Source organism: Peromyscus eremicus, chromosome 7, assembly GCF_949786415.1.
Source record: "Peromyscus eremicus chromosome 7, PerEre_H2_v1, whole genome shotgun sequence".
Lineage (NCBI taxonomy): Eukaryota > Metazoa > Chordata > Mammalia > Rodentia > Cricetidae > Peromyscus > Peromyscus eremicus.
The window spans coordinates 103,214,198-103,238,081 of NC_081422.1; the positions used below are offsets into that span (position 1 = coordinate 103,214,198).

The window sequence follows — 23,884 nt, forward strand, 5'->3', positions numbered from 1 at the left end:
GTGTGTGGGCTCCCTTATATCTGGAGCCTGACATTTGTGGTCCTGCCCATTTGTCAAACTAAACCTAGGAGTTGCCTTTCGGCAGCGTGTGCCTTTCCCACCCACTCTCTGACTCTGGTCCTTCTGACTTGGATCTAGCCAGAAGCTTGAAAGCTCAGAGGAGCTTCCCTTCCCTTCCTAGATCACTGGCTGGGGTGGGTTTCCAGAGTGGGCAGGGACCCTCCCAGCTCCATTTGCAGTATAGGCAGCCAGAATTGAAAGGGAGGCCTTGAGAAGCGAGTAGTGGTGGCCAATGCTTTTGATCACAACTTTAATCCCAGCACTCAGGAGGCTGAAGCAGGTGGATCTCTGATACAGAGGCCAGCCTGCTCCACAGAGAGAGTTCCAGGACAGCCAGGGCTACACAGAGAAACATCTGGGGGGGGAGGGGGGAGTGGGCGGGAGGTCTTGAGGACCACTGTGCCAGGTCTTAGAGGTAAAGTCTGAGGGTGGTGCTCACAGCTGGGTGGTCCCTGAGAGACCCTACAGACCTAGATTTCCCACAGTTGAGGTTGGGGTCCCTGCTTACACTTCTAGACATCCAGATCATTCAGGGATTTCTCCCCTGCACTACGGGGGCCCTCCACAAAGCCAGAACGTAAGATCGGGTCCATCCATTCAGGGGCACGGAGACACGTTATTGGCCAAGCCTAGCACAGCTCCTTTGTTACAGTCCTCGCTCGAGGCAGCTGGTTAGCTGGCTGCGACCGACCGACTAGAGTTGCGGGGGAAGGCTTAAGCTAGGCCTCTGGGAAGGAAAGGGTTAAACCCCCAATCGCCGGGCTCGCCCCGCCCGGAGAGTATGACTTAGGTTCCACCCTAGAATTCTCATTGGTCCGAGCATGCACATCCCGGCGGTGGAGCGTGATGCCGGCCTCGTTCCCGGCCTGGCGCCACCTTCCCGCCGGTAGTGGCCTCCCGCGGGAGCTGTCCCCACAGCGGCACTCGAGCTACCTGAGGGCAATGGGGCTGTCCGATGGGTCCGGTGAGTTACAGGGCGCCGCCCGAATTACACGTGTCCACGAAACGTTAGCAGTCCTGTAAACCCCGGCCTAGGTCAGTTCTGAAAGGGAACCGCCGAATTCCCAGCAGGCATTTCCCGCCTGCATAGCCTCAGTTTACCGCCTTGCCGAGTTTCCGCAGGTGGTTGTCCATCAGCAGCGAGGGATGGGGGCGGGATCCGGCGCGACCCTAGCTCTTGAGGCAGAAAGTCCCTGGAGTGCTAATCAGGGGGTCGCAGGGAGGTTGCTGGCAGCCAAGGAGCCCAGGCCCAGGAGGCGCGCCGGCTGGAGGTGCGCCGGCTGGAGGTGCGCCGGCTGGGCGCGTTGGGACCGGGAGACCGACTTCTCCGAGACAGGCTCTCCCCAGGCCGTGGACCAGCGGCGGCCGGAGGCAGCGTGGTTGTGAGCACGCTGGCGCTCAGGGCCCTAGTACCCTCCCAAAGGGCGGGGCGGAGGATCAAGGCTCCGCCCCCGGGCGCGTGCTGCCTGGTAAGGGGAGGGAGCCCTTTAAGAAGACTTGAGTGATCTAGAAGGAGGGGAGAGGGAGCCCTGAGGTCTGGCCAGCCCGTGGTGCAGAGAACCTCAGAGGATCTTCCTTGTACTTGCTCTGCTCCCTCCTCCAACTTGGACACCCGGTTAGAGGCTCTTCCCAGGTGAGTCCTACCCCTCTGGTGGGATCCTGTCCCCTGGTTGTAGCTGCTTCCAGATCAGAACTGACAGATGAAAACTTTCCCCAAACGCTAGTTCACCCTCCAGATTTAGCCCACTCCCCGAAATATATTCGCAGAGGAGAGCTGCATTCCATATGGAGTCTCCCCCAGCTCAGTTTCTTCTGAGAGAACTCCCCAGATGAGGAGAACCTTTTCCCCCCTCCACCCCCTTCTCCCACTACCTCCGAGAGATTCACCCCCAGGTCAGAACTTGTCTGGCTGGTGATGGCTCTCTGGGCAGGATTCCCTCTAGGTTGGATTGGCTTCTGAAAATTCCTGTTTCCAGGTGAATTCTCCCTACTTCAAGTGGGAGCCTGTCTCTGGAGGTGAGGGCTTGGACCCTGGAGATAGAGGTGTCTAGGTGGGCCCTGTCCTAAAGCTTGGCGGCAGTATTGCTTACAGATCTTTGGTTTGCTAGGTCCTTTCTCTGAACATGCTCTCTGCCAGTGAGTCAGGGCCTGTGGTACAGCTAGCTGGAAAAAGGACTGGACAGGAATTGGTTCAGGGAAGGCAAGAGGCTGAGAGAGGTAGGGGCACAGCCGGTCTGAACCTGGACCTGGACCTGGACATGAACTTGGAGTGGTACTCAGGGCTGGGTAGCCACACCTGAGCTGGATGTTTAAGTCATGGTCATCCCACTCTCCCTCCTGGAGAGACTTTGGCCCAGAAAGAGGCTTCCAGCAGCCAAAGTTCAGGTACTGCCCCTGGCTGGGTGTGAGCACAGGGCCCTCAGAGACCAGCAGGGTTGGATCTACCCTTGATCTTTGAGCCTGGAAAACTCAGGTGTACGACACTGTGGTCCCAGGTAGAAATGTAGGAAACGCTGGGACAGGGGAATCCTCATTGCGTGGCTGTGATCTCACCTCTCTAGACCACGGGACACAACAGACACAGGCACTCCTGTCTGCAGCCCAGGAGATGGAGCTGCGAAGACGAGACTACCATGTGGAAAGGCCATTGCTGACCCAGGGGCAGCTAGAGGATCTGGGGCACTGGGGCCCAGTGTCCAAGACCTACCAGTGGCGAGCCTGGTTTCGGTAATGATGAAGGTAAAGGGCTGGGGTGCTCTGGCAGGGCCCAAGTCCTATCTCTAACAGACTCTTTATGTCCCCAGATGCTCCCGTGCTCGGGCCCATGCTCTTCTGCTCCATTACGTTCCAGTCTTGGGCTGGTTACCCCGATATCCTGTGCGTGACTGGCTCCTGGGTGATCTGTTATCTGGCCTGAGTGTGGCCATCATGCAGCTTCCACAGGGTGAGCTACCTTTAACAGCCTGGACTGTAAGCTCTGTGGTCTGTGAAACACCAAACCAGGAGCCCTGGCCCTGTTCTTGGAACTATGGCCCCTGAACCCAGGGCTTGGATTCCCCTACCTTTTTGAGACCCTGTTCTCCAAGTCTGCATTGCAACCTTCTACCTCCAGGCCTGGCCTACGCCCTCCTGGCGGGATTACCTCCTATGCTTGGCCTGTACAGTTCTTTCTACCCCGTCTTCGTCTATTTCCTGTTTGGTACCTCTCGGCATATCTCTGTGGGTAAGTGAAGTCAGGCCTAGCTTCTCATAGAGGGTGCCCTGTGTAGGGGGCAGGGGCAGGCTGGGCAGGGCAGCTTGGGGAAGAGGGCAGTGTGGGTGTTAGGTCACTAAGAGAATAGCATATGGACTACCCCAAGAAGTACTAGAAAACTGACTATAGAGGTTACAAGTTCAGGATATCTCTAAGCCCTGGCTTCCAGGTGAATGAGACAGTTCATGGGGCCTGGGAGTTCCGAGAGGCCTGTCCAGCCCGGCTACGATCCTTTTCTTGCTCCCAGAGAGCCTTTGTGTCACAGAACATTGGACACGGGTGAGACAAGGTGGCAAGAGAAGGTCACCATTACAGGCTAGCCGTAAGAGCTCGTGAGCTCAAGGGTCACTTCTGACCTTGGCCATGTCTAACCAGTACTGCCTCCATTTGTATAACTGTAGGCCAAGGATATTTGTTCGGGATGGGATGTCCCCTGGCCTCTTTTAATTAAGACTGGGGCTCCAGAGCAGGACAGCGTCCTCTTCCCCTCAGACCCGCCCTGTCCTGCCCCTTCAGGGACCTTCGCCATAATGTCTGTGATGGTGGGCGGCGTGACAGAAACCTTGACTGCAGATGAGGCCTTTGTGCAAGGCTTGAATGCCACGGTTGATGATGCCCGAGTGCAGGTGGCCTACACACTCAGTTTCCTGGTCGGCCTCTTCCAGGTACGGAACAGCCACCCCTTAGTGTCTGCCCTACCCTGTGTCTTCTGGCTGTCATTTGTCCCTCTGATCCCACTGGCCTAATGATTTCTGCCTCCCTGACTTTCCCTGACCGCCCAACAGGTGGGGCTGGGCCTGGTACACTTCGGCTTCGTGGTCACCTACCTCTCGGAGCCTTTGGTCCGCAGCTACACCACAGCCGCCTCTGTGCAAGTCCTTATCTCACAGCTCAAGTATGTGTTTGGCATCAAACTGACCACCTACTCTGGGCCACTGTCCGTTATCTATGTGAGTGAGGATGGGGCAAGGGTGGGTAGGTGTGCTGTGCCCCATGACCGTGAACCCTGGTTATAACACCACTTCTCCTCAGACAGTGCTAGAGGTCTGCTCAAAGCTGCCACGGACTGTGCCCGGCACCGTGGTCACGGCACTTGTGGCCGGAGTGGCGCTTGTGATGGTGAAGCTGTTGAATGAAAAGTTAAAGCGGCATCTGCCCCTGCCCATCCCTGGGGAACTGCTCACGGTTGGTTCGGGTGCCAGGGCATGGTGGGCAGAGGAGAAGGGGAAGTGAGGGCAGATCTGTGCCAGTACACAACCTCGAGGTATCTGAGGACCAGATGGGGTGACCGCTCGCTGGCGGGATTCCTGGGTGTTGTGGGGCAACTGCAGCAGGAAGCCCCATCATGGGCTTTTTACCAACTTGGGCAGCCTGTCCCCTTCCTCACGTGGTAATGTTTACCTCTCACCCTATCCACAGCTTCTTCCTCAGAAAAAGATTTCTGTCCCCCATACTGGTTTACCTTTCTCCCTTATGATACTGGCAGGACCTCCCTCCCCTAATTCTGTCCTGTCTCCACAGCTCATTGGGGCCACTGGTATTTCATTTGGTGCAAATCTGAATCAAAGATTCCAGATAGACGTGGTGGGCAACATCACCACAGGGTAAGCGCTGGTCCTGTCAGGGAGGTGGGGCAGCCAGAGCCAGAGCCATGCTCTGACCTCACCGATGTTCCTCCCAGGCTGATACCCCCAGTGCCACCCAAGACAGAGTTGTTTGCAAAGCTTGTGGGAAATGCCTTTGCTATCGCTGTGGTGGGCTTCGCCATTGCCATCTCGCTCGGGAAGATTTTTGCCCTGAGGCATGGCTACCGTGTAGACAGTAACCAGGTCTGTGATTCGGATCATGTAGGGGCATACAGGTGTACACAGGCCCAGATGATAGGGGTGAAATAGAGAAGGGTCAGGCTGGACTTGAAAATGACTGAGGGGGAGAGAATGGGATGTTTGGGACAACAGCCAGATATTGGAGGCCATTGAGTAGGAATGGGGGTTGGGAGTGTGTCAGCCTACACAGGAGAGTGACCCGGCATCCCTGGCAATACTTCTCACACCACACTCCCCCAACAGGAGCTGGTGGCCCTTGGCCTCAGTAACTTCATTGGCAGCTTCTTCCAGTGTTTTCCCGTGAGCTGCTCCATGTCTCGGAGCCTGGTACAGGAGAGCACTGGGGGCAACACGCAGGTGGGCCTCAGGTGTGAGCATGCGTGTGCAGGCATACCATCTGGGTGTGCGTGCTGTTCCGCCACAGTGGGCCAGCTGTGGGTGTATGTCCATCTGGGTGAGCGTGCTGTTCCGCCAGGGTGGGCCAGCTGTGGGTGTATGTCCATCTGGGTGAGCGTGCTGTTCCGCCAGGGTAGGCCCGGATGTGGGTGTATGTCCATCTGGGTGAGCGTGCTGTTCCGCCAGGGTGGCCCACCCCTCCTCACCTTCACCCCTGCTAACTCCTACCCTGTAGGTTGCTGGAGCCATATCTTCCCTGTTCATCCTCCTCATTATCGTCAAACTTGGGGAACTCTTCCGAGACCTGCCCAAGGTGAGACTCCACCCCTCCCAGCCAGCCTTCAGTCAGTCTAGTCCCATGTGAGGGGCTCAGAGATACAAGGTTGAGCTCTTGGGGACACAATCTGGAATTAGCGGTCAAGGGTTAGAACTTTCTAATCAGCTTCAAGGGGTTAAGGTTAGTGTGGGTGGTAGCTGGTTATAGGCTGGGCTCTGCCCCAGTGCTTGGCCAGTCTGGGTGGGTCATGCCTGGGTGGTAGAGGCTGTCAGCCTCTAGGAACCTCGCAGTAACCCTAGTGACATTCTCCCTGCCCCAGGCCGTCCTGGCAGCCGTTATTATTGTGAATCTAAAGGGCATGATGAAGCAGTTCTCCGACATCTGCTCTCTTTGGAAGGCAAATCGAATGGACCTGGTGAGGTGCTTGGGAGCCTAGGACTGGGCTTTGGGCCTTTAGTGCCAGAGGACCCTTTGACCCCTGTCCTTTTGTTATCAGCTGATCTGGCTGGTGACCTTTGTGGCCACCATCCTGCTGAACCTGGACATTGGCCTGGCGGTTTCCATAGTATTCTCCCTGCTACTCGTGGTGATCCGGATGCAGTTGTGAGTCAACCACTTTTGGTACTCCCAATTCCAACTTGGTGAGGGAGTAAGTTTCACGCTGGCTCTCCACAACTTTCCTTACATCTCTGGGGACACCCCAAGTTCCTCATTCCCCTCTCATGGCCTTTTCTTTGCCTCCTTTTTTTGCCCCTAACTCTCTCCTCAGGCCCCATTACTCTGTCCTGGGGCAGGTGCCAGATACGGATATTTATAGAGACGTGGCAGAATACTCAGGGGTGAGTGGCAGGACTAAATGGGCGGTTGGGGCAGACAAGATAAATGGGCCCTTTTTATTCCCTTCCACATGGACAAGAACACTGGGGGATGGGCTGGGAAAAGGACTCAGAGGGTACACTGTTGGCTATATGAACATGAAGACCTGAATTTGGGTCCCCAGAACCCACATAAAATGGCAGGCGTAGCAGCATGTGTGTCTGTAACCCCAGGGCTCAGAAGGCAGTGACAGGAGGATCTCTGGGGATCACTGGCCAGCTAGTCTAGCCAATTGGTAAGCTCCAGGTTCGGTAAGAGACCCTGTCTCAGTGGTGAGGAGCCATAGACAAAGATACCCAATGTCTTCACATGCAAGGTGCACACCCGTACACACACACACACACACACACACACACACACACACACACACTGGGAGCATTTTGGCTTTGGTTCTTGGAATTTGAAGAGAGGAGTTTGGGTCTGTGACCCTATTCAGGGCATAAGTGGACAGATCAGTCATGGAACCAGAAGAACAAGCCCCACCCTGTAGAGTACCCCTGGGCCAAGAGAATGGAGGGGGGGGGCGGCACAGGATGTCGGGGAGGTTGTTTCCTGGTCTGCTCAGTGGGAATACAAGCTCCCCAGTTGCTAGTTCATATAAAGAGCCTCATGTCATGTTCTGAGAACAAAGGTCGTGTGAGAGTCGGGAATAAAACAAGCCTTGGAGGCCGACTGCAGTATGATTAGGCAGAATACAGAGTAGAATGAGGGGTCTAGGGGTTGGAGAAGACCGGAGGGAGCAGCCAGGTGAGAGCTGGGCTGGGGGTGGGATGAGGTGAGAACTGGGGAAGGTAGGAGTGGAGGGAGCTGAGGGTGGCTCTTCTGTCTGTGTGCGGGAAACGGCAGAGCGCAGGGATGGGAGGCTCAGGAATGGGGCGCTGCAGAGCTGAACCGCAAAACCTGGTCAAAGACGGGAGAGTCGGGAGGGACCGGATCTGTTCAACACAGGGAGCTGGGGTGATGTCGCTAGGCTTCTGGCCCAGACTCCTGGAAGGGTATCGGTCACAGGCTGGGAGCAGAGGGTAAGCAGGCTAGGAGGGGGAATCTGAGTGAGGAGGATTCAGTGGAAGGCAAAGAAGGCTCGGCCACCCCAACTCCACCTCATCTCCAGGCCAAGGAGATCCCTGGCGTGAAGGTCTTCCGCTCCTCCGCCACCATTTACTTTGCCAATGCTGAGCTCTACAGTGACTCACTGAAACAGAAGGTGAGGCTGGGGTCCCCCTGCTTGGCGTGTGTGTGTGTGGGGGGGGTCCTGAATACCGTCATCTCCCCAGAGTACCCAAACCCTACCTCTGCCTTGGTGTCTAGTGTGGTGTGGACGTTGACCACCTCATCTCCCAGAAAAAGAAACGGATCAAGAAGCAGGAGATGAAGATGAAGCGGATGAAGAAAGCCAAGAAGACCCAGAAACAGGTGCAGTTCCCTCAGCAGCTCCTGGCCCAGCCCTGCTGTGGACTCAACCGTGACCCTCAGCTACTCTGGCATCCTTCTTTGGCCTTCCTCCCAGTCTGGTCCTTGTCCCATTTTCTCACCCCCATCATTTCTCTTCACTACTCTTTGTCCCTCCCCTTTCTCCCTCAGCCCCCCAGGGACCCTGGTTCAGCCCCGAGCGAGGCAGGGCAAACTCTTGAGATGTTGTGTTCCTCTCCTGGATTAGTCACAGCATCCACCACAGCAGGTCCCTTTCATTGTCACAACTTCTCAGGCCTGCAGCCTAGTCCTATTGTGGCTTCTTGCCCAATGCCAGGGGCAATACCAGGTTTACCTGGCATGGTTGTCATATGGCACTTGGGATAACTTTCCCATCATCCCTCTTCCCTCCTAGGCTACCTCTTCCAAGATCTCCTCAGTTTCAGTCAACGTCAACACCAGCTCCGAAGACATCAAAAGCAATGATGTGGAGGAAGGACCAGCCAAGATCTGCAAAGATGTGGGTGTCCACACATGCTGCATGAGAAAAGCCATGACCCTGCTAGTGTGGGTTTGAAGGTGTTGGGCTAATGATGGGAGGAATGGGGTGAGGGCTTGGACGCTGCAGGAAGACCCTTGTGATACCAAATTCTCCTCTGGCTCTTGTCTGTAATCTCAGACTGACCTAGAGGAAGACCTTGAATTTATAGATGTAACAAGACCCACAGTCTATGCTCATGGATAGGAGAAAGGGCTTAGGAACATTGGGAAAACCTAGGGGTAAAGAGGGATGCCAAGTTCAACCAAAGATTCAGACAGGTCAGCGTATAAGGTGTGTATGAATGAGTGTGGGCCCGTGAGTGCCTGTGGCCATCTTGTCCGTTCCTAGGCCCCTGTTCACTCTACCCTGTTTAACTAAGGGTGGGACATGATCTCCCAGCACCCTCCCTTGTGTCTTTGTTAAGCTTTGGCCCAGGAAGTACCAAAGCAGTTTGTGCATGTTGGAGTATGCTTTCCTGTGTCCCTCCATGTCCCTCCTGCGTTTATAGATCCACATGTTTCTCCTAGCAACCCGTGTCTGTGTCCTTCTGTGTCCCATGCACGTCTTCATATGTCTGCATTTTTGCATGCATTTGTAGTTTCATGCATATATAGTCTGGCTCTGTGTGTCCCTGTACACTGTGTGCATGCCTTTGCTCCGTCATGGATGGTCCCTGAGCACATCCGAATCCACTGCAGGTGCACCAAGAGGAGGAGCTGGATAATGTGGTCGCCAGCAATCAAGATGTCAAGGCCCCAACCATGACCTCTCTGAAGTCCCTGGGCCTGCCCCAGCCGGACTTCCACAGCCTCGTCCTAGACCTGAGCACCCTTTCCTTTGTGGACACCGTGTGCATTAAGACCCTGAAGAACGTAAGGGATTATGGCCAGCTAGGACCCCTCAAGCTGACCCCATCACTTGCCCTCTGAGCTGGGACTCCCACTAAATCTTGCCCAACTGCTGCCCCTCTAAGGCCGGCCCTCTTTGTTGCTGCAGATTTTCCGTGACTTCCGGGAGATCGAGGTGGAAGTATACATCGCAGCCTGTTACAGTGCGTTGAGTGGGGACAGCAACAATCCCGGCAGAGGGCGGGACTCTTCCGGTCAAGGGCTTGTCAGACAGCACAAGGAAAAAAGTCTGCAGGCCTTGGGAGACAGGAGTCAAGAGTCAGGGGCAGGGCTAGGGAGGTGGCTCAGTGCTGCCCACACATGAAGACCTGAGTTCAAATCCCCAGCACCGTGTAAAATAAGCCAGGCGCATCTGTGCATGCCTGTGATGCCAGCCTTCGGTGGGTGGAGACAGATGGTTCCTAGGAGCTAGCTGGTCAGCCAGCCTAGCCAAGACAGAGTTTCAGGGTTAGTGAGAAACCCCGACTCAAGGGACTAAGGTTGAGAGACGTAAGAACAGAAGAACATTTGACGTCCTGCTGTGTCCTCTGGATGCAAGCAACACACACACAGGGACACACACACAGAGAGACACACCCCTACACAGACACATACACATAGACATATACACATATAGACACACAGACATACCCCCACACAGACACACACACAGACACAGCCCCACACATACATATACACACACAGACACACACACACACATAGATATATAGACACACAGACACACCCCCACAGAGACATGCACACACACACAGACACATACACATAGACATATAGACACACAGACATACCCCCACACAGACAGACACACCCCCACACAGATATATATATATACACACACACAGACACACACACACACACAGATATATAGACACACCCCACAGAGACATGCACACACACACAGACATAGACATATAGACACACAGACATACATAGACATAGAGACACACAGACACACCCCACACATAGACACACAGACACACACATATACACATAAATAGACACACAAACACACACAGACATCGGAGTGACTGGGTTTCTAGCTGTAGTAGCCTCAGGGGTAGCAGGGATCAGAGAATCCTAGGGCCTCCTGGTGGTACTGAATGTCAGGACCTCCTCCTTGCCCACAGGTCCTGTGGTCACCCAGCTTGAGGCTGGACACTTCTTTGATGACTCTATCACGAAGCAGCATCTTTTTGTCTCTGTCCATGACGCTGTGACCTTTGCCCTCCACAACCGGAAGCCTGGCTCTAAGAGCCCTGTTTTGGTAAGCTGCCTCTGACCCACTGAGCGCTTTTGTTAATCTGTTGCTTATCCCCTTCCTGACCCCAACTCCAGAAAGTCTGTGCTATTGCCCAGGGCTCTGGCCACACTGAACCCATTGCTCTCCCCTCCTGCCTGGAAGAAAATTGTTTGTGGGGAGTGGGGGTGCTGTCTCAGGAGCAGGCGGTCACATGTCCTTCAGAAACTAACTGGGGGCTGGAGAGATGGCTCACTGGATAAGAGCGCTGGCTGTTCCTCCAGAGGACCTGGGTTCAATTCCCAGCACCCACATGACAGCTCACAACCATCTGTACCTCCACATAAACATACATGCAGGCAAAATACCAATCAACACTCATAAAATAAAAAGAAAGAAAGAAAGAAACTAACTGGAACTTCCTCTCCTGCCCACACAGGCCACCAAACTGTGACTTTACTGCTGGAGATTACCTACCTCTGGAGGTTGTGACAGGTCACCCTCATGAAACTCCTGCCTCTAGGCCACCTCCAGGTGCCACCCAGAACTCTGTTCCATGTACATGCACATATAACTCATGGATGGATGCCTTGGGACTCCGAGTTCAATGCTAGAGGCCTGGGGCAGGGTATTGCAGTCAGGCTGGCCCTGGCTAGGTGCTGGAAGGGAGCTGATGTGGGTTTACAACTTTGGGAATAAATGTGTCTGTCCAACTTCAGGCTCTGCTGTGATGTGGTCAGGGTGTGGCTGGGCCGCCGTCCTCAGATCAGCTCCCAGACCGCCTTATAAACACTAAGGTAGACATAACTGGGGTGTAAGATTCAGGGAGGTCAGGGCCAGACAGAGAGCATGCCGAGCAGGGCAGCTGTAGGGCCCAGGCTGGGTTGGGATTTTACATGCTCAGGGTTCTCTTCAGTTTCACATGGACAGCCCTTTTGTTCCAAATGGAAAAAAATCAATGGAATCAAAACTGTAGCTCAGGACTAAGCCATTCTCAGGGATAGCCTGACAAGAGGCAAGGCCGAGTCAGTGCTTCTGGGGGATGTAGAGTGAACCCCTGACCCCCATTCACAGGCTCTGCTGCTGGATTTAAAAATCAGTGGTAGGAATTGCCTACTTACAGAGTTGCAACACTGGCATTGGCAGAACACTGTCAGCCAAGAACTGGCTGGTTTCTGGCCTGAGACACCAACAGAGCATGCGCTGCTCCTATGGCCCCTGATCCCGTGGTGGGAAGGATGGGGCAGTGGGCTCCTGATCAGTGACGGATCAACAGCCTCCTGAGTTGCCTGGTGAGTTACCCAAGCAAACACCTGGACATGACCAGAACAAAGCAATACCCACATCACCTGCCCAGAACACATGAACTTCCCTATTCATCAGGTATGTTCCAGGTGCCAAGTTCAGTGCTAGGCACTAGGCAACAGTAGACTGAGTCTCCCTGCCCTCCAAATCACCCAGGTACCCTTGCCTGTCCCTATTTTTATCGCGGCATTTGCCCGTGCCTGGCACCACAGTGTTTACAAGCCGTCTCTGCTCCCACCAAAGCCTCAGCCCAGAAAGGCAGAGCTGTTTGTCTGTCCGTAGCACTGCATTCTGGCCCTGGGGCCTGGGTGCTTGGTAAATAGTGTTGGAATGAAGACCTGGAGCCAGAGGCAGACTTCAAACATGAACTTGTCAGGCTGGCCTTGGGTGCTAGGAGGAAGCTGGTTTGAGAATACAGATGAATGAGGATGTAGGTAGCCAGAAGTGCTCTAAAGAAAATAACGTAGGGTCCTATTAGAGAAAGTGGATTATATCACCAAGGCAGTCATGGGAGGGTTGCTGGCAGTGCGTGCAGCTCTAACCTCGAGAAGAAGGTGGCTTTCTAGAAGGGAAATCATGCTCCCAGAACAAGGAAGAGTTGAGGGAGGCCTGGGTAAGGCAGGGACAGCAGCCAGCAGGGGCCTTCAAGGAAGCGCAGTGCAGAGAGGGACTGGGCTGGGTAGTTAAGCTGTTGGGTAGCTCCCCTAGAACACTGAACCTTAAAGGCACAAGCATCAGGGTGCTTAGATTAAGGAGGGATGGTAGGTGAGTTGGCGGCCAGCATGTAAGAGGTTCTTTTCATACCTAGTCCATCTGGGAGAAAGGGACCCAGCCCTAAACCTGCATTATTTGATCAGCCGCCCCCATGTCCCATCATCTGGCCAAGCTGTGTTTTTAAAGGCTATGGGCCTAGCTGGAACCTGCTGGGGGGGGGGGGGGGGCTGCTCTTGGGGGAGGGGTGTTTGCTGGTTGCCAAGGTGCCCGGGTTCCGGCCTCTGGCAGTGGCTGCAGCCATGCTGAACTCACTGTTCTTAGTGGCATCACTGTCCCTGCTGGTGATGCCTGTCCCTAGCCATGCCTGGTCACGGCCCCTCTGGTACCAAGTGGGGCTGGACTTGCAGCCCTGGGGCTGCCAGCCAAACAGCCTGGATAGCTGTAGGAGCAGTCTCGGCTGCCCTGGTTACTGGATGGCCCTGGGAGGAAACCGCGTCTACCCCGTGGCTGGGATCACGATCACCACCACCATGATGCTGGTCGTCTCCCGTGTGATGTTGTACCGGTGGCGTTCTCGGGTCGCCAAGGGTCAGGTGAGTACAGCTCTCCTCTGTCTTCTCGAGTCCCTGCTTCTGCTCACCCACGTCCTCGATCAGCCTGGCTTAGGGCCTTGTTGGCCTCTTGCCAGGCCTTGTCCTCACGCCTATGTCCTACTCTTGCATTTCTATGGAACCCCTGTCTACACCAGTCCATCCCTAACCGTTGCTCAGGGCCAGTGCTCTGACCCATCTGCCCCCATTTAATACTCCCACTCGTCATTCAGCCTCCATGGGCCCCAGGACCACCTAACCCCTGGCAGAGCCACAGTGACGCATTACCTGTCTCCCCAGCCTCGGGCACTGCCCCGCAGCCTCTCTCTCCAGCTCCATTGATGCCCCCCCCACCCCCCACCCCCGGCCCTCTTCCGCTCTCACGCTGATCTTATACTCTCAGCTCCCACAGGTGACCTCCAGCTCCTGCAAACACTGGAGACGGCAGGCAGCTGTCTCAGACCGCACCCTGGTCCTTAGGGTCCTTCACATGCTGGACGCCATCCTGGTCCACATTGAGGGCCACCTGCAGCGCCTGGCTTCCCAGCAACAAATGCAAATAAAAGGGACTCCCGCTCAGTCTGGGTGACCCAATACAGGCTTCTCTTTATCTGATTGTCGTCTGGAGCGGGGAATGGCCCAAGGCCTTGGGGCGCCGGCGTGTGTATCTGTGGGACTGTCTAGACCCTTCCACTGTTAGAGGCAGTGGCTTGTTGACCATGCGGTGCACAGGCTAGGTGGGCAAGTAGTCCCAGGCATCACTGCCCTCTCAGTGGGGTAGTGCCCACTCCTTTGTTTCCAGCCCTGCCCTTGTCTCATCTCAGGGAGGTGGATGAGTGAACTCAGGACCCACCACCAGAAAGCAGCTGGCTTGGGCTCCTCCTGTACTTTCGCAAGGCTGTCCCCAAGGGGTCACTGCTCTGGGTCCAGTAGTTGACACTCCTCAGATGCCCCATCTCTAACCCCATCCTCACTCCCAGCTCAGGCCCCTAGAGCCCCAACCTAGGGCCAGTCAGGGATCCCTAACTGCCTTTATTGGTGTGGCAACTTCAGACATACTCTGATGCCCAGGCAGCTCCACGGTCTCTGGAGTAAGCGTGAGGGTTGAACTACTTCGAAGGACCCCTCACTCCTCTCCTCCCTTCCTCTTCCATGGGTGATCCTGGTTGAATGGGTCCCGGGGAATAGGAATTTTTAGAGTCCTGTGTTTCAGAAAAGTAAACTCCAATCACAAATCAAAGACAAACAGAAGTAAATCAAAATAATGAGAAAAGGGCCGGGGCTGTTGCTCAGCTGGCAAAGTATGTGCTTAGCATGCATGAGGCCCTGGCTTTGATCGCTCTGAGAAGAAACAAAATGAGAAAAATCACAACGAATTTAAAAGAGGCTTTGTGTGTGTGTGTGTGTGTGTGTGTGTGTGTGTGTGTGTGTGTGTTTTGAGACAGAGTCTAACCACACAGCTCTGGCTGGACTTCAACTTGGTGTCTCCCCCTGCTTCTTCTTTCTAGGGGCAGCTATTATAGCATGCGCCCCAACATGTGGCTGGAAAAGGGGCTTTAAGTTGACAAATATTGTAATAGTAAATCCGGAAAAAATAACATTCATGGGAACCTCCTGACACCTCCCTGTAATGTTTCCCCTGCTATGGCTTTGGCCTCTTTTTGTTTGTTCTGTTCTGTTCTAAGACAAGGTCCTGGTACGTAGTCCTGGTGACCTAGAACTCACTACATAGACAAAACTAGTCTTGAATTCTGTCTGCCCCTGCCCGCTAGGTGCTGGGATTAAAGGTGTGATGGCTTCTATATAAGATAACTATGAGCAGCCAGGTGGTGGTGGCGCACTCCTTTAATCCCAGCACTCGGGAGGCAGAGTTTATATAGTGAGTTCCAGGAAAGGCGCCAAAGCTACACAGAGAAACCTTGTCTCAAAAAAAAAAAAAAAAAAAAAGCTCGCTGAGCAGGGTGGTGGTTCAGCCGGTAAGAATACTTGCTGTACAAACCTGACTGCATGAGTTCAGTCCCAGGAACCCGTGTGAAAAGCTAGATGCCACGGTACTCATAGAATCCCAGCATTTCTAGGAGATGAGAGGCGGAGGCAGGAAACTCAGCCAGTCAGAGGCACATGGGCCTGTACACAGCATGTGACCCAACAGGAGAGACCTTGCCTCAAAACAAGGTGGAAGGCGGGAAACTGACCACAAGGAGTTAGCCTCAGACTTCCACAAGTTCACTGTGTTACATATACACTAGCCTGCTCATGTCCTCCCTTTCTCTCTCTCTCTCTCTTTTACACACACACACACACACACACACACACACACACACACACAAATACAAATATATATAACTAAAATTTGGTTGGAAGGATGTCTTGGTGATTAAGAGTATGCACTGATCTTCCAGAGGACCTGAATTAAGTTCCTAGCACCCATGTCAGGTAGCTGACAACTAACTATAACTCCAGGTCCAGGGGATCTGATACCTCTAGCCTCTAAGGTCACTCACACTCATGTGCACATATCCACACACGGACATACACACATACACATGATTAAAACTAAAATCAGCCAGGCGTGGTAGTGCAGGCCTTTGATATGAGCACTCAGGAGGCAGAGACAGGTGTATCTCTATGAACTTAGCCAGTCTGGTCTACATAGTGAGTTCAAGGTTAGCCCAAGCTACACAGTGAGACCCTATCTAAAAAAGAAAAAGAAGATGCCGGGCGGTGGTGGCGCACGCCTTTGATCCCAGCACTCGGGAGGCAGAGGCAGGCGGATTTCTGTGAGTTCAAGGCCAGCCTGGGCTACCAAGTGAGTTCCAGGAAAGGCGCAAAGCTACACAGAGAAACCCTGTCTCGAAAAACCAAAAAATAAAAAAAAAAATAAAAAAAAATAAAAAATAAAAAGAAGAAAGAAAGGAAGGAAGGAAGGAAGGAAGGAAGGAAGGAAACAAAATAATAACAATAAATTAAACAATTTCTATTCTTTATTTTATGAGTACGGGTATCTGCCTGCATGCATATCTACACTCCACATGCACACCTGGTACCCAGAGAAGCTAGAAGAGGGTGTTGGATCCTCCAGGACTGCAGCTACAGATGGTTGTGAGCCACCACGTGGGTGCTGGGAATTGAACCCAGGAAGATCAACCAACATTCTTTGTTTTGTTTCTTTGGTTTTTCAAGACAGGGTTTCTCAGTGCATCCCTGGCTGTTCTGGAACTCACTCTGTAGACCAGGCTAGCCTCGAACTCAGATATCCACTACTTTTGCCTCCCAAGTGCTGGGATTAAAGGTGTGCACCACCACCGCCCAGCTTCAACCAGCACTCTTAACCACTGAGACATCTCTCCAGTCCCTAAAATAAATCTTTTTTTAAAAATGCATATTTTAAAAATAGGATAACCCATTTATAATTTGGGAGGTTAATTTTTTCATACTGACCCTAGGAAGATAATTCAGCCCTCCGTCTAACGTGGAGATTTATGTTTTAATTGTTGATTGTTTAGGAAAGTTATTTTGTTTTTCCTAACTCATTATTGACAGTGCTGCATGAATGTTACACATGGGTTGCTGATAGTATTGCTGTTAAATTGTGTGTGTGGTGTGTGTGGTGTGTGCAGAGGTGAGCACGTGGAGGCCCGAGGTCAAGGTTGGGTGACTTCCTCCACTGTTCTCCAGCTGCTGTTTGAGACAGAGGAAGCAGGCTGGAAAAGAACCAGTGCCAAAGGGGAGAGATCCTGAGTGGACACAGTTAGGGCGTCTTAAGCTGGTTTATTTATTTTGAGTGTGTGTGTGTGTGTGTGTGTGTGTGTGTGTGTGTGTGTGTGTGTGCGTGCATGTGCACATGCACACATGCAAGCTTACAAGTACATGTCTACCATGGTGGGAACACGTGACAGAGAACAGCTTGCAGGAGTTGGTTCTCTCCTTTTTTTGTTTTTTGTTTTTGTTTGTTTGTTTGTTTGTTTAAGATAGGGTTTCTCTGTGTAGTTTTGGTGCCTGTCCTGGATCTCGCTCTATAGACCAGGCTAGCCTCAAACTCACAGAGATTCGCCTGGCTCTGCCTCCCAAGTGCTGGGATTAAAGGGGTACACCACCACCGCCCAGCGGTTTTTTCCTTCTACATGTGGATTCCAGGGGTCAAACTCAGCTCATCAGGCCTAAGTGGAAGAAGCCCCTGTACCCAGGAAGCCATCTTGCTGATTTCTAGGTTATCTTAATTTTGTAGGTTTTCCACAATGACATGTCCCTGTGGACATACTCCTTGGGCCCTTCTCAAGGCCTGGAAGTGAAGGATATTGAAGACAAAGCTTTGTTGAGGCCCCGCCCCCACCCTGCATCCTACAGGGTTTAATGAGCACTCGGGCTTGCTGGCCCTACACAGTGGCTATGAGCGTGTACTCCAGTGCATGCTGCAGCAGACCTGGTTCCTCCTTCACCTACCCACAAGTGGAGGTGCCACCACCGGTGAAACAGACTTGAGAAGACAATCACTCTGATGCAGGGAACACTGGCCAGGATGAGCGGAGTGGTCAGAGGAGAGGGTGAACTCCAGTCAGGACAAGCACCTACAAGTAACCAGTGGATACCCAGATCTCAGCCTGTGCCAGATCTAAGGTACCCTGATTTCAAGGGGGAAAGTGCTGTGGGGAGCAGGAAGAGTGGCATGAACTAATGGCTCCTGGAGGGGGTGTGGTAGGCAGAACAATGGCCCCACAAAGACATCCGTGCCCTAATGCCTAATGCAGTATCTGGCAGAAAGAATTTGACATGAAACTAGAGAGAGGGGTCTTAAGTCAGGGAGTTTATAATGGATAAATTTTCTGGGCCCAGGCCGGGCGGTGGTGGCGCACGCCTTTAATCCCAGCACTCGGGAGGCAGAGCCAGGCGGATCTCTGTGAGTTCAAGGCCAGCCTGGGCTACCAAGTGAGTTCCAGGAAAGGCGCAACACTACACAGAGAAACCCTGTCTCGAAAAACCAAAAAAAAAAAAAAAAAAAAAAAAAAAAAAAAATTTCTGGGCCCAATGTAAGGAAGAAAAAAAAAAAGGCAGGTGAGGCCGGCAGGAGGCAGAGCGATTCAGAGTAAGGGGTCCTTCATCCTGAACCAGGGACCAAAGAATTCAGGTGGCATCAGGAGCAGGGACAATCAGACAACAGCCAGCAAGGTAACCTACAGTCACCAAGGATTGAAACGTGCCAACCTTAATAAGCAAGAGCACAGCTAACTCCCTACAGCCCCTGGGAAAGTCATGGCCCTGATTTTAGCTCGATGGAACCTATGTCAACTACAGAACGGTGAGACAACAAAACTATGACGTGATAAATGTGTATGGCTCCAACTACTAAATTTGTGGTGTTGTTGTTATTGTTTTCTGGTACTAGAGACTGAACCCAGGGCTTCATGCATGCCAGGCAAACACTCTACTACTACTGATTTACACCCCTTAGCCCAGGGCCAGCTTGTTATTGCAGCAGTAACAGAAAAGTAGTGAAGATATGAGCCAGGCAAACAGCTTTAATCCCAGTTCTTGGGAGACTGAGGCAGGAAGATCAAGAGTTTGAGGTCAGCCTGGGCTACATATTAAGACTGTCGAAAAATTGATAAACTAATAAAAACGAGTAAAAATGTAGATACCAAGAATTAGGTACTGCTGCAGCAAATTTCAAAACTGTGGGCTTTGGAATCAGGTGGGCAAAGGCTAAAAGAACATTGAAAATGGGCCGATTACATGGTTCAGTGGGTAAAGAGACACCTTGCTGCCAAGCCTGATGACCTGTGTTCGATCCCAAGTCCAAATGGTAGGAGAGATCTGACTCCTGAGAATTGTCTTCTGACCCTACACATGTGCTGTGGCATGGATGTACCTACACACAGTAAATATGAATGTAATAAAATTTTAAAATTCACATTGAGGAAGATCATAGAAAAATCCAAGATTGTCTTCAACCATTAGATGAAATCTTGACTTGTAGCTCAGTTGGTAGAGTGTTTGCTAATCTACAGAAAGTGTTTGCTAATCTACAGAAAGTGTTTGCTAATCTACAGAAAGTGTTTGCTAATCTACAGAAAGTGCCCACACACACACACACTTAGAGGCAGGAGAATTGGGAGTCCAAGATCATTCTCTACGACAGTGGAATCCCAGATCAGCGTGGGTTACATGAGACCCTATCCCAAACAAAACTAAACAACACCCGGACGGGCAGTGGGTTAGGAAACATTGGAATCCATCCCTCCATGTCTCAAGTTGGCAGGACCTGCCCCCAGCAATGTCTTTTGGGTTCCACTGTCTCAATGAACATAGTCGTATCCAGGAGAGAGTGTAATAAAGCTGGGAAGTTTCAGTAATTCTCAGCTGTTTCAGAGTCTCTTGCCCCAGCTCCACCCCACAAGCTGAAGTGGCTTCCCAGGTGCAGGGAATTTAAAGAAAAATTCTTCTTTCACATCCTCTTCCATGTCAGCCATTTAACGTAGGCTTTTTTTCCAGGTCACTGACTGCTTTCAGAAACAATGGAACAAATTTCAGTGAGCACACACAATAGAAAGTATGAGCTTTGGAAAGAGCGTGGGACAGGTGTGTTGGCTCATGCCCACAATGCTAGCATCTGGAAAGCCACACACAAGTGCTCCCAACTCTTAACAAGCAGAAATCGGCAACCCTTAGGGGATCAACAGTGTTACAGCTGATATTCAGGATGCCAGTTCTGGGAATATTGATACCAGAATCCAAAATCTTAGGAGGGGGCAGGCTACAGGCTGGAATGACGGCTCAGTGGTTAAGGGCATCTACTGCTCTTGTAGACCTGAGTTAGGTTCCCAACATCCACATCAGGCCACTCACAATAGCCAGAAACTCCAGCTCTGGGGCACCTAGCACCTTTTCTGAACTTAGCAGGCACCTGCCATCACTTGTACATACAACTCTCATCATACACATATACATATGACTAAAAATAAAACAGCTCTAAGTTTGAGGCCAGCCTGGTCTACAGAGTGAGTTCCAGGACAGCCAGGGCTACACAGAGAAACCCTGTCTTGAAAAACATTTAAATAAATAAATAAAAATAAAAATAGATGTTTTAAAGATGGGTGACTGGGTGCTTTGTAATCCTGGCACCTTAGAGTGAGAGGCAGGAGGATCCCAAGTTCAAGGCCAACTTGGTTTACATAGTCAGTTCCAGGCCAGTCATGGCTGTGTAGTGAGGTCTTGTCTCAAACAAACCAAATAAACAAAAACAGAAAAAAAACAAAACTACAGGAATCTGGTGAAGCTGGAGAGATGGCTCTGTGGATGAAACACTAGTGTGAAGACCAGAGTTCACATCCCCAGAACCCACGTAACTCCAGGGTGAGCAAGGCGACCGGCCTGTGCTTCCAGCATGGCGAAGGCAGAGGCAGGAGATGCCCAGAGCGAGCTGGCTCTAGCTGTAAGGGAGCTTCAGATTCAACCGAGAGATCTACTAAAACATAAGGTAAAGAGTGATGGAGGACCACTCTCAACATCAGCTGCCTCAGGTCCACCTGTACGGACACGAGCACACACAGAGTTGGTGAGAGCCACTAAGGAAATATAAAAAGACGAAAGGGTAGACCGTGCTATACTGCGGTGATATGGAAGAGCAGTGGAAATAAACCCTTTCCTCCTCAAGTTTGCTTTTGGTAAATGAGAATTAAAAAGGGGGAATCAAAATGGTGTTATTTCAAAAAATTAAAAGAGGAAAGGAGCCGGGTGGTGGTGGCGCACACCTTTAATCCTAGCATGCGGGAGGCAGAGGCAGGAGGATCTCTGTGAGTTCGAGGCCAGCAGAGTAAGTTCCAGGAAAGGCACCAAAGCTACACAGAGAAACCCTGTCTCGAAAAACAAAAACAAAAACAGAGAGAGAGAGAGAGAGAGAGAGAAGAGGGAAAGGGTCCAGTGACACGGCCCAGAGGATATAAGCATTTGCTGCCAAGCCTGGCCACACAAGCCTGATCCCTGGAACTCACAAAAAGAAAGAGAACCAACTGTTGACAGTCACGCCCTGATGTGTGTGCACTTGAACAGGCACCTAAACCTGCGAGCCATGCTCGAGACCCCATACCGAATTTCTGACACACGGTAGAAAGCAGATGAACCTTGGAGATCATTTGGTGAATTCAATTAGGCAGATATAAAAAGACAAAAACTGTAGTATTGCTCTTATCCGAGGTACCTGTGGGTCAAAAAAGTACCCTAGAGGTGACCAGGCACTAGAAGGAGGAGAAAACGAGAAATTACTTAGTGGTTAGAGTTTCTATCCGGGATTATGCAAACATTTTAGAAACAGAAAAGGGCGGTGGTTGCATAACATTGTGAATGCAGTTCACGCCACTTAAACTGCCCCGATTGGGCTGACGGTGTACTCAGTAGCAGAGTGCTTCCTTAAAGTAGGTGCTTGCCCTAAAACTTCCCAGCACTGTCCCCCAAAATAGCCACGGTGGAAAGTTTTTGTGATACTATATATATATTGAACCCAGAGCTTTGTGCATGGTAGGCAAGCACCCTACCAACTAGGCTACATCGCCAGCCCCTGCTTGTTTGTTTGTTTGTTTGTTTGTTTGTTTGTTTGCAACAGGCTCTCAGTCAGTAGCCCTGTCTAGCCCAGAACTCAATACGTGGTCTAGCTAGCTTCACACTTTTGGTGATCCTCCTGCCTCAGCCGTGGGAGTGCTAAGATTCTGGGCCTGCACCACCACACCCAGTGAGGAATGAAAATGCCCGTACATGTTACAACATGGGCAAACCTTTGAGCCCATTATGTTAAATCAAGTAAATGAACATGAAAGGGCAAATACCGTTTGACTCTGCTTGTGGGAGGCATTAGGACAGGCAGTCATAAAGATACAGAGCAGCAGAGGTTATCTGGTACAGAAATAGAGAGTGATTACTTCATGGCTCCTCAGGGTTTCTGCTGAGGATAATGAAGTAGTGGTAATGATTGCACAACATTGTAGATGTATTTAATAACAACAAATTATGTGCTTATCTCAACGGTGAGGCTGCAGAATTTTGTCCTGGGTAGTTTAACATATTTTTCACAAAATAAAGAAAAATCTGGAACAGGTGAATGTATTAAATATTGAGCAAAGAGTGAGGCTGATGGGAGCCCAAAGCTGTGCCCTGTGCCTGAGATCCCAGCACTTGGGAGGCAGAGGCAGGAGGAGCAGGAATTCAACATCTTTCTTGGCATGTAGCTAGCCTGGACTGCATGAGGCCCTGTCTCAAAAAAGAGTAAGGCGAGTGCCAGGACCTTCCAACACAGTGCAGAGGCCACACACCTGGCGGAGGGTTTGAGAGCAGGCTGATGAAGCAGGCCTCAGAGGCAGCTGGAGAAAGAAAGTCTGGCCAGGAAACAAAACTCAGTTTGTAATGGGTGTGTGGGAGCATTTGACCTCACTTCACTCTTTATGGAAGATCAATTAATGAGTCACTAAAGACTTGACAAGTCATTGCAGCAGCCACGTGATCTCTGTCTGCTTATACTTAATTTGCAATAGCATTTCCTTCTTTGGCCTATCGATCCTTCTGTTTCTTTCCATAGCTTCTCTGATGGTTTCATACATGTATACCAAGGGTTGTGATCCCATTTAGCTCCATTGCCCCCCCTCTCACCTGCCCCCGACTTCTACTGACCTTTTACTTTATTTTACTTCATTTTATTATTTGAGACAGGGCCTCACTATGTAGCCTTGACTGTCCTGGAACTCGCTCTGTAAACCAGGCTGGCCTTGAACTTACTGAGGTCCACCTGCCTCTGCCTCCTGAGTGCTGGAATTAAAAGTATGCACCACCATACCTGGACTTTTTTTTTTTTTTTTTTTTTTTTTTTTTTTTTTTTTTTTGGTTTTTCGAGACAGGGTTTCTCTGTGTAGCTTTGCGCCTTTCCTGGAACTCACTTGGTAGTCCAGGCTGGCCTCGAACTCACAGAGATCCGCCTGGCTCTGCCTCCCGAGTGCTGGGATTAAAGGCGTGCGCCACCACCGCCCGGCCATACCTGGACTTTTATTCTTTAACTTTTTCTTTTCCTTCTTTCTTTCTTTCTTTTTCTTTTTTTTTTTTTGAGAATTTCATACATGTGTACTGTATTTACATCATTCCCACCTTTTCCTGTCCCTGCCATCTCCTCCTGTGTTCCCCGTGTCATCACCATAATCTCTTGAGTTATTGTCACACACACACACACACACACACACACACACACACACACACACAGGAATGCAACTTGATGAGCCTATTAGGTGTTGCTCATATGTGTATGTGTTTAGGTTTGGCCATTTAGGATTGGAGGGGGTCTCTTTAAGATTTTATTGCCATGCCTTGTGGTGCACGCCTTCAATCCTAGCACTAGGGAATCAGAGGGATCTCTGTGAGTTCAAGGCCAGCCTGATCTATACAGCAAGCTCCAGTACAGCCAGAACTTCATAGAAAGACCCAGTCTCAAAAGAAAGTATATGTTTTATTTATTTTCGT

At 51.5% G+C, this 23,884-nt stretch overlaps 2 protein-coding genes across 2 annotated transcripts; both read left to right on the forward strand.

The window, feature by feature from the left end:
- Positions 1 to 870: 870 nt before the first annotated feature.
- On the forward strand, positions 871 to 11,502 carry Slc26a6 (solute carrier family 26 member 6). Its single transcript, XM_059268710.1, has 21 exons — positions 871 to 1,024; positions 2,622 to 2,787; positions 2,865 to 3,004; positions 3,173 to 3,283; positions 3,830 to 3,978; positions 4,099 to 4,263; positions 4,346 to 4,498; positions 4,835 to 4,917; positions 4,995 to 5,142; positions 5,383 to 5,496; positions 5,771 to 5,848; positions 6,132 to 6,227; positions 6,309 to 6,415; positions 6,582 to 6,651; positions 7,800 to 7,892; positions 7,997 to 8,101; positions 8,514 to 8,618; positions 9,338 to 9,511; positions 9,636 to 9,690; positions 10,675 to 10,811; positions 11,224 to 11,502. Exons 1-21 carry the CDS (start codon positions 907 to 909, stop codon positions 11,236 to 11,238), a joined length of 2,382 nt encoding a protein of 793 aa, XP_059124693.1. The 5' UTR covers positions 871 to 906; the 3' UTR covers positions 11,239 to 11,502.
- A 1,566-nt stretch (positions 11,503 to 13,068) lies between these two features.
- Tmem89 (transmembrane protein 89) lies at positions 13,069 to 13,992 on the forward strand. Its single transcript, XM_059267117.1, has 2 exons — positions 13,069 to 13,396; positions 13,797 to 13,992. The coding sequence occupies exons 1-2, from the start codon at positions 13,103 to 13,105 to the stop codon at positions 13,980 to 13,982; spliced, it is 480 nt and encodes a 159-aa protein (XP_059123100.1). The 5' UTR covers positions 13,069 to 13,102; the 3' UTR covers positions 13,983 to 13,992.
- Positions 13,993 to 23,884: the final 9,892 nt, after the last annotated feature.

Excerpts from the sequence above, each read along its gene's own strand:
- Slc26a6 (XM_059268710.1), top strand. The coding sequence starts at position 907 with ATGCCGGCCTCGTTCCCGGCCTGGCGCCACCTTCCCGCCGGTAGTGGC. Across the intron at positions 9,512-9,635 it reads GCATTAAGACCCTGAAGAAC|ATTTTCCGTGACTTCCGGGA; the intron begins GTAAGGGATTAT and ends TTGTTGCTGCAG. Across the intron at positions 9,691-10,674 it reads ATACATCGCAGCCTGTTACA|GTCCTGTGGTCACCCAGCTT; the intron begins GTGCGTTGAGTG and ends CCTTGCCCACAG.
- Tmem89 (XM_059267117.1), top strand. The coding sequence starts at position 13,103 with ATGCTGAACTCACTGTTCTTAGTGGCATCACTGTCCCTGCTGGTGATG. Across the intron at positions 13,397-13,796 it reads CTCGGGTCGCCAAGGGTCAG|CTCCCACAGGTGACCTCCAG; the intron begins GTGAGTACAGCT and ends TTATACTCTCAG.